The 10,494-nt window shown below is 31.9% G+C and overlaps 1 protein-coding gene across 1 annotated transcript; it reads right to left on the bottom strand.

Annotated features, from left to right (window-relative positions):
* Nucleotides 1-4,921, bottom strand: LOC106141472 (uncharacterized). Its single transcript, XM_013343126.2, has 4 exons — nt 4,778-4,921; nt 1,394-1,459; nt 884-964; nt 1-612 (listed from the first exon to the last, which is right to left on the bottom strand). Exons 2-4 carry the CDS (start codon nt 1,449-1,451, stop codon nt 104-106), a joined length of 648 nt encoding a protein of 215 aa, XP_013198580.2. The 5' UTR covers nt 1,452-1,459; nt 4,778-4,921; the 3' UTR covers nt 1-103.
* Nucleotides 4,922-10,494: the final 5,573 nt, after the last annotated feature.

Below are 10,494 nucleotides of genomic sequence, written 5' to 3'. Positions count from 1 at the left end.
TTTTATTAGAGCTCATTTTCAGCTCCTAAACGTTGGTCCCGAAATCCACCAAAACAGATTTCTTTACAAAACAAGCATTTCCAAAACTAACCATATCAATCGCCTATCTTACCGCTGACACTGCAACAATAACGTTTCTTCTCTTATTCCTATTCAATTTTACAATTTTATAACTAAATTTGTGACGATCATGGAAATCTACCTCGTTATGAATCACATTCACTTCGTTAGACTGCACTTTCAACTTTTCCTTAACTTTTATCCACCGATCGTTTTTCCAATCATATTTCTTTCCCATTTCTAGTAATATCTCTTCAAATTTCGGCCATTTCGTTATTGATTTTTTATCATTTTTAAATGATACGTGAGTGTATAACGTTTTGTTTATATTAATATCTTTGTTTATCAATTTCTGAGAAGTATTGTTTTCTGAAGAACTTATGTCGTTCTCTTGAAATAGCGTCTCGTCTTGTTTACTCGCTACCTTTGTCCTAGAATCGCGGTAGTGTATGTTCTGTACATATTCGTAGTTTGTTTTGCGATCGCTATCCACTCCTGCCTCCTCCTCCAGATATTCGTCATAAAAATCATCTATTTCATGCTCGATTTTATCTAAAAATAAAAAACAACTATTTGAGAACTTCATTAAAATTTGTTATACTTTCATGCTTTTTGGGACTTTTACATTTATTAAAATGAGTTTTAATAGAGGAATGGAAACGAGTAATTTAGACGTTATTGGTAAAAACATATAATCACGTCTCTATCCTCTATATATAAGCTAATTATATGGGACTTTAGATCTCGACCTTTAATTGTGGGAATAAAGACATATTTCCTTGTCTTCTTAAAGTTTGTATTTTATTGAATAAGAAGAACACACCTGCCATTTGCCGCAATACTTCGATATCGTGTCGAATATTATGTGCATCATTCCTTCTCTTCCAGCGTCCGTCTCCCCGATCTGTGAAATAAATTTATAATTTTTACTAGAAATTCTTTATTTTCTCCTCTCTGAAGAGGAGCTCGTGGGTGCATATTTTGAACATGATCCTGGAATAAGTTAGGTTTTAACATTAAACTACTCTGTAAATGTAACCCTTGACAGAGAAACTATCAGGTATTGTTTAAGTTATTGCTTCTTCATCCTTCTTTGAACATAAGAGCAAGATAATTTAAAATAAGAATAAAAATCCCATAAAGACTTAATAAACTAACTTAATCATACTTTTTTAACAAGTAAATATCTTTGCATGTAATAAGGAATATGATACACGATGGTAAGTAAAGAACAAAAATACGTTAGGTACAAGATTGAAAATTCATGGAGTTAATGACAGCTATGATGATAATTCATAAAGTAAAATATAAGTACAACTAAATAATCACTCACCGACACAAACAGACAGCACAACAAAACAGTATATATATTGCATCAAATTATTCGCCATTGTTGCTCCTGAAACAATTGAAATACTTAATATTTCAGCTTCATTAATTTTCGATGCGTACTTTAGGCTACCCTCATACTACAGTACACTGGTACTGAAGGCAAACAGAATATAATTGTGGTTACAACTTTGAAGGCAGGAAGCCGCAGCCCAACCCAGCTCTTACAACTAAGAATGTTTAATTTAGAGCTTACATAAGGACGTTTAGGTTTTGGTTTTGTATATCATAGAATAATCTTTACAAGATTATTCTATGATATATGTTAAACATACGATTTTTAACCAATTAAAATAATTTTTTAAACAAACAATCAAATGTTTGACACGGGTTTGGCACAGACGGACCCAATGTTCAATTTGTGTTTATTTTAGTTCTTTTAATTTTTAATACTAGCAATCATCTAATACTTTATTTTTTTTTATTTAAACCGAATAAATTAAGCACTATTGGACAGATTTTGATGAAATTTGACACAGTAGTAGCGAAGACGGTAACAAATGGGGACATTTATACATACATCCATACATATAAATACGTCTATATCCCTTGCGAGATAGACAAAGCCCACAGTATTGAAAAGAGCGATAGGCCAGTCCGCCTGTTTGGCTAAATGATAGAATTGAAATTCAAATGGTGACAGGTTGTTAGCCCATCGCCTATAAGAAGAATCCCAAGTTTATAAGTAAACCTTTTCCATAACATATAGTAGAATATTACTAGATAAAGTTCAGGAATCTATATTGGACACCTTAGTACGCCCATCAAATTCTCAAACCGTGTTCCCAGGCAGAGTTCCTCTGCAAGTTTGTAATTGAAGTTATCGTATTTCGGACGAATACTATTTATGCCGCACCGTATATTATAGCATTTATCAATTACAAGAGATTTAATTAATAAATATTAACAACTAGCGGCCCGCCCCGGCTTCGCACGGGTGGACATATTTTTGTGTTTTATATTTTGAAATAAATTTATTTCAAAACAAATTTATGCCTATGTCACTTTTGAAGGTCTATTCTATATCTGTGCCAAATTTTATCAAAATCGGACCAGTAGTTTTTGAGTTTATTCCACACAAACATACAAGAATACAAATCTTTCCTCTTTATTATTAGTGTGGATGTGGATATCAACTAGACATTATGAATGTGAAACCACGTTATGTGTGTTACTTTTTCAAGCAAGAAGAACTAAAAATAAAATTATGAAACCTTCCAGTAACTCATACTGTTCCAACTAATATTGTAAATCCAAAAATCTGGCTGTCGTTTCTCGTACACGGCTGCGCTGGACCGATTTTGTTCATATTTGGTATGCATATAGTTAGTATATCTAAGTAGTACAATATTATTTTAACATAATGTGATATATCGCACGCAATATTGACAATCAAAACATTTGAACTTGAATAAATATAATAAACTTGTAATTAAGTAGATACTAATTTCTCACAGACCGTGGTAACCCGTATGACTTTTGTAATCCTCTAGGTAAGTTTATGAAAAACTCGCAATGTACTAACAAAAAAGTATATTAAGTATTGTACCTACAATTAATTGAAATATACACAAACTTTTTGCATATTTTTTTTTAATTATTTTTAAGGAATTTTCACAGCATGTTTGTATGATGAATGTGAGGTTCCTATAAAAACAAATAGGAAGAAAGTGGTATTTTTTACGTTGCCATACAATTATCTGATAAGACTTAGTCTCTCATCTCTATATGTTTACTTAATATAAGAAAATAAAAAGTCACCTATTAAGCTTTAAGTTTAGCTTTAGAGTTTTATGAAAACCCCACTCACTTTCAACATCTTATGCTGTGAAAATTTCTCTAACGAATAAATATTCACCCTGTATACAAATTAGGGTTTTTATCGAAATCTTTATTGAAATATTCTTTTCAGAGTTATGAAAAGATTTGCCAACTAAGTATCGAACCTTTCATGGCACAATTTTTACAAGTATAATAATGTACATTTCTCGCTTTGATGTTGGGAATGTCAAGTAGATTTTAGTTTGACTACTACACACTGTGTTGTTAGCATCACTTGATGAAAACTGGTAACAACGTGCCTTCTGATGCTGAAAAAGGCCCTTTACTATACTGTCCGGATGCTATCTATGTACATACATAATAAATACTAACATTACTGTCACTATCATCCTTATAGCGTTACTTAGGGTTAACCTTTGACCACGATTCTAAAGTAGATAAATCAGTAAATTATGATCGAATTTGGTTAAGAATCAGTCTTTTAAGGGAACCTTAATTGGCTGTGATAATGGTCATACAGTTGTCTTAATGTATGCAATTTCTTCCCACATTTTACACTCATCGTTAGCATCAAACTTTTAAGTCAGTACAATTTATAAACGTAAATTATTTTTTTTTTCTTTCGCCATCTCTTAATCTCATTTCTATTACTATTACAAAGGAAAAATATACTTTTTATATATTTAAATACCTAATATTCATTTTTAATGAATTTGAGCAAATATTTTTTTAGATCCATTATTACACAATCCGACCCTTTTTCATCGCTGTAATTGTATTTACAAAATATTTTTTCACTCAGACAGAACACATTTCCGAGTATTTAAGGGCGGCAGCGTCTGTTGAAATCAGATTTATTTTTTTACTTTTTTGTGCCGAGCTCAGAGGTGAACGGTGGTGACTTTTTAATTCGTCTTTTTTTTCCTAAAGCCCTTTTAGCGATATTAAAAATATATTTCATCTAATGGTTCTCAAATATTATACACCTGCGTTATTCGAGGGTAAAATCATTTGCATGGGTTCCGAAAAGGGACCAAATGAGGCTCTATTATGTTGATGTGATTTTTATTATTTCATTTATCACCTTTTTGGCTAAAGAATAAATGGTTTGTTTGGTTGAATCGAAATTTTGAGGAAAGTAAGTTGGCTATGATAATTATCTAAACACAAGATTTTTTATTTCAGAAAGCTTTACAGCAAACGCTTTAAAAAGAAAACCGATCATTGTCATAAGTACAAGGAATAAAAAATATTATCGTTTTTATAAATTAAATATAATAATAATTTAACCAACTGTCTTTAATTATATGTATGATTCCTTTTGTATACAATTCCAAAATAATATTTTAAAAGTTATTTGAGATGAGTTATTTGACTTAGATCAACATCTTTCACAAACAAAAGATTAAAATATATAATCTTTTTAATTTGAAGAGGCACAAATACCCATTGAAAAGCCACTGCTTATATAAATCATACGAATTCAAGAGTCAATAAATAAAAATTTTTATAAGTATTATTTACTAAAAATATAAATGCAACCAACCTTTATTTTCAGACGACGAACCTCCCAAACTAGAACCAATTTAAAATTAACTTGTCGCGTGTCTATTGAACGCTCAAAATTAGCTCAACTTGAAGTCACAAAACTTTCTGAAAGCGTCGCGAATTTGTGCTCTACAAACTGAAAACGCGTACGTTCTCACTGAAATTCAACTTCAGACTGAAGTATACCAGTCTGTTAGACTGTATAACCGCCACCCTTTCCCCCTTTATACCTCCTATCAGTTTGCAATGAATCGTATCCATTACTACTCCTGCAAGCCAAAGGTTAAAATACCTCTTCGTGAAGAAGCAGTGAACACTGTTCACGGTATAAAATTTTAACTCGATATCATCTGATAGTACTTTGGTGAAAGTTTCGGCTCGGTTTCCTGACCACCCTAGTCCCTTTATCCACCATTCTGAAATTTGTATTGCATGTCTGCAGGTGGGTTTTCAATCAAACAGCCTTTTCCTACTCTATAGAAATCACCTAGTAGCCCGTCATTTATATTGCAGAGTTAATTAACTCGCAAATGCAAGCAGTCTTTTATTCAGAGGTTTGAATCAAAGTCGTTTATAAAAAAAATAATTGGTTGCGAACTTATTTTCCTTTCATTAAGGATATTTACTGCAAAGAGTTTTTATGGTTAATTATTCAATAAAAAATGTAGGTATTATTAAAAGACATAATATAAATTTATTTCCAAATAGTAACAAGGTGTCACTCTACTGACCTCAAAAACCATTTAAAGTAATTACAGTTAGTAACTTTTTAGATTAGGGGTGTTCTTTGATCTCTTAGATATGTATCAAGAGCACAATCTAAAAATCATACTGCACAACGTGGTTGCGGTTCATTAATATTATCTTCTTTCCAATTTTCAACCTAAAATTTTTTTTTTCATTTTGGCACGAAACTCTAAACAACCAGCAAAGTGCGAGTCGACTCGCCCGGGATTCCGTTCCATTACCGTTATACATATATTCGTTGAAATTATTCCATCTCTTTTTGCGTGTTGGGTTGCACCCTCGACAGCAATTCTTCGGCGCCCGGGATCAGTCATTCTACTTTTCTCTCACCACGTTGCCGGTCTTCGGCATCCTCAGTAAATTATGCCGTCCTAATAATATTATAAACGCCAAAGTTATCAAGGATGTGCGTGTGTGTGTTAGTTACTTTTTCACGCAAAATACATACTAGTGGGATTATGATACTTTTTATTCCGAAATTTCCACGGAAACGAAGCCCCGGGGCGCAGCTAGTATCTCATAAACTGATACGTCGGTCCTTAAAAGGTGACATTCGCTAAAAGGAAAAAATATATCCCCTGAGCTGGCGTGCTCTAAACATCACACGTTAATAACAAAATGATAAATATTCATCAGCATCCCTTAATCTCATTTGCGCCTTTATTAAGACCACATCCGGCTCGTTGAATGGGATAAAATCATTACAACGGTTGTCGTTTACAAAAATGGCTATTACAGTTACCCTTCTCAAATTATTTCTAAGCAGGACTTTGTCTTTTATTATTTCGTGTCTTGTTTTAAGGCTTCGACTTTTGCTGTTTGTTTAATTTAAAAATGTCTGCAGTACCTACTTATTCTTATTATTGAATTCAGTTTGTATTGTCAGTGAATTTTAGATAGGTTAGGTTGTGTCATTAATTAATAGCATTATGCATGACTAGTCAATTTTAAAATAAACTGTGAAATAAAAATAATTTATTATATTGTTTAGTTGTTTATAAATTATTTTTTTAATTTAGGTACATCTACATTAACTAACTATTTTCTTTCTTCAGTATTTCTTTTACCTTATTTTTTTAAGATAATTATCACAGAAGAAAATACATCGACAAAATATACTCGTACTAGTTACTTTTCCCAGTAAATAAATCATTCAACAAAAGTTTAAAATAGTGTAAAAAATTTGGGTAATTCCCAATACCATCAATAAACTGGATATCATATTCCCTTGTTGTCATAAACAATTTATTCCCTTTGACTGCGTCAACGTGTCCAAACCAGCGGACAATGTTCTATTATACATACCCCGATAAACCGCACGGCCCTATCCAGTACCCTATTTCATTCTCAACACATGTCAAAGTAAAAATATGACGCAATTTTCCCCAATAATAGGAAAAAAGTCCTCGTTACGGAAGTCAAAACATTGGGAAATTATGATATTGTCTGTTGTGATCTTTATTATTTTATTCTGTGGATTGAATATGCGTATAATTTTATATATCATCCCTATATAAATCCAACATAATTTTGTTTGTTTTCCAAGATTTACTAATAATAAATAATGAAAAGAAAAATTGTACTATTTTGGTCAACTACTTACTTCCAAAATAAATGTACTATTAGTATTCATTTCATGGTATTTTTATACAATCACGTTTTTTACTATTCGTACAGTATATTTTAATTTATAACTTTGGCAACATACATTTTTGTGGGTCCAATATTCGAATTATTGGGTGTATATAGAAAAGCTACTTTGGTAAATCGTTAATCAGTGCCCGGAGCGGAAAACTGATAAGGCAGACCTTTCACCAATTAACTTAATGGTGATTCTTTTTCGCCGGCCCTGGCCGCTTGCCCATTTCGGCAGCGCATAATCCACGTATGTCATTGGCATTATCGACCCACCTATCTGTCTGTCTTTAGAAGTGTAAAATATATTATAGTAGCGACAATTAGAAGATACAATCCAATGCGAATGATGGGAAAGTTATACGTGTTTTGCAATCAGTCAAGGAATGGTGTAAAATGCATATAATAAAAACTTAATCTACAACTTTAGAATTTAATTGATGCATGAATATTTAGGTGATTAGTATAAATTTACGTCTGGATAATATCATTAGGAATATTTCATTTATTTTCAAGTAAATTTTTTGGAGACAACATACGTTTCAGATTTGCCCTTATTTTAAGGACGGCCTATGATAAGGATCCTGAAGTGGGTTAAATCCTGAAGTTATATAATTTCACGGACCGTTTAGGGTTTTACTTTCACTATCGTAAGGTATCAAACCCGCACATTGTGTTTGAGATAAAAATGCATTAGCACCGCGCAATGTAGCCCGATTAAGTCTCACCTGCTCTTCGTTTCTTATAAAAGTTCTTATATAACTTTATAAGTAAAGGAGGTATCTTTTTAATCTTATCATCATCTTAAATTAATAAAATCACCAATTTTTTAACATTTAATTATGCAGAAAACGAGAGCATAAAATTAAATGCAGATAACGTTTCCAAAGTGCATTGAATAGTCTCAGTTTCTGCCATGTCTCAGGAGCTACGTGTCACAGCGAACAGTTTCAACTGCCAGCCAGAAATAAAATCTAATTTGTAGCTGTGTGACTCCCAGACTTCTTACACTAAATTTCTTTCAAGTAGAAGTCCTATATGGTTAAACTCTATATAGTCTAGCCTTATCCCATTACACTTGTGGTCGCTCTCCTTGTAATTTTTCGCTTTAAACTTCTTTCATGATTTCTCTTTCGGAATTTGTATCCCAAAATGTTGAATTTGCAAAAATCAGCGTCGTGATGTTGTTAATTTGGTTCTTCTTCAAGTATTACTTGATTTGGATATCTATGTTTGAAACGGTCATCTAAAGTAGTAACGGCGATGATTCAAGCGTTGTTTAGTTTCGCTGTTGCATAGTCACGTCAGACGTTGTGTTGTGAAATCACCTGACTTACCGACTCCTTTAATGTAGTTTCGTAAACGGCCTGGGTACGTCCTACGGATGAAGCAAGTTGGACAATCACTAAGAGAGTATTACTTTTCGTTTAAAATGAGTGTTTGTGTCCAATGAAACTTCCAACAACTAGACATAAACAAAAATTTAGTGGTTTTGCTCTAGATTAACCTAACTAATCATTAATAGGATAAGATAGTCTGATGATCTGCGGGCATGATGAGGAACGGATGAAGAAGGCAATGGATAGGCATGTTTGGAACGAAGGAGTGAAGGCTTTTGCTCAGCCATGTGTTATAAATAGCTAGGGAAGAAAATTCGAACCATACTACAAATAACAGTTCCAAATTATTATTTTTTTTGAAATAACTATTTTATGATTTATCTATTTTTAGAACTTTTCTGGAAATATACATCAAGAAGCTTTTAGTAGGTAATAAAACAATCTAATATTTGGATTAAGTGTGCAGCGAGATAAATATGATCTACAGCCTTATTTTCCATATTCTGGCTTTAGTTTTATCGTCTAGGTAAGTACATCCGACAACTTTATGGCTCCGAATGGAACATAAATAATATTGTTTCCGTTGGAACTAAATGTAGTAGTTGAAATTTTGTCCGCAAATGCAGGAAATTTGAATTAATTTACTAAAGCTTTTATTAATTTAAACTTAATATTATCTGTGGTTTTGGTCGCGCTTCTCTTGCTTTATTTTTTGTTAGAAACCCTTTATGTTTCGAAAATTAAACCCTATATTAAACATTTTCAGGGTAAAAGAACTTTCTTATCATTAAGATTAAGAAGTTGTTATGTTGCGAACACAAAACTGTCGTCATACCGTACATATAAAAACACAGTCTTTATTTTTTTTTTATTTCTAGCTTACTTATAAGCTAAAAACTTCAGTACACAAATGATTTTAAAATATTCATTTTCACGGGCGTAAAAAGCTGTTTCATAGGAAAGAAAGCGAGCTTCAACATTTTTACTTACAAAATCAAATATTTTCAAGTCGTCAAGAAAATGTAGATATTTATTATTTCTAGCACAATAAGACCAAAGAAAAGTATTTTATGTTTTTGAAGCAAAATAAAGGAGTGTTCTTATTCCGTAATGCTGTAAGTTATGAATACTGAACAGGAGTTCCCGAGCTGTTTATTTTCTGCGAGGAAAAGTGTTGGAACTATTATAGGCAACTGTTTATTTCATAGCATCATTATTAAAATTTCATGGTGATTTCAGTAAATAAATGAAATATTCACCTTTGCAGCCATTTTTGACATTCAACATTTAGGTTATTTTTTGAATGCGGGCTACGGTTAAAAGCATATATTGACAAAGTTAAATGAGAGTATAATTATGTCGAAACTTAATGTTTAAAATAAATTCAAAACTGCATTTCTAACTGATAAATTTTATTCAACCGCGAAATAATATTCTAGATACAATCAAACATATTTATATATTTATAAAATTTTACCTGCAACCATAACATCCTCATCGAACGATGACGAAATTTCGTTCGTAAGTAGTTAGAGTAATTTTACAACTGGTTTCTAGATCAATACTAATACCCTTCAGAAGACTGACACGGTAATAAAAGTGTCAATTATTAGTACCCTCTTCAAACTGGTCATAAACTTTAGAGCCTTATCATGATAAGCTGTACATTTTAATGAATGTTCATGGTTTATTTAAGAGAACGAATTTTAGGGGTTTATGGAGCTCTTGAATAATATTTTCATTTGATTATTAAGAAAACACGACTTATACAGTGGAATTCTCTATCGAATTAATCAGAATGTTATTGTGAAAGTTCTGGGTTCAATTCTCAGTATATGGAAATGTCTAGACTCATTTTCAAGGCTTTAAACGTTTTATGAAATTTAGTTTGATATGTCTCGGCTTAGATAATTTAGGCCTTTATTCCTTCCTATTAATCTCGTAAGACGAGAAAGGTGAAAAGAAAACTAATAAAAAGTGAAAAGGAAGTGAG

The sequence above is a fragment of the Amyelois transitella genome, chromosome 12, assembly GCF_032362555.1.
Source record: "Amyelois transitella isolate CPQ chromosome 12, ilAmyTran1.1, whole genome shotgun sequence".
Classification (NCBI taxonomy): Eukaryota; Metazoa; Arthropoda; class Insecta; order Lepidoptera; family Pyralidae; genus Amyelois; species Amyelois transitella.
The sequence above is the reverse complement of the archived record's forward strand: the minus strand, read 5'-3'. Positions and strand labels throughout refer to the sequence as shown.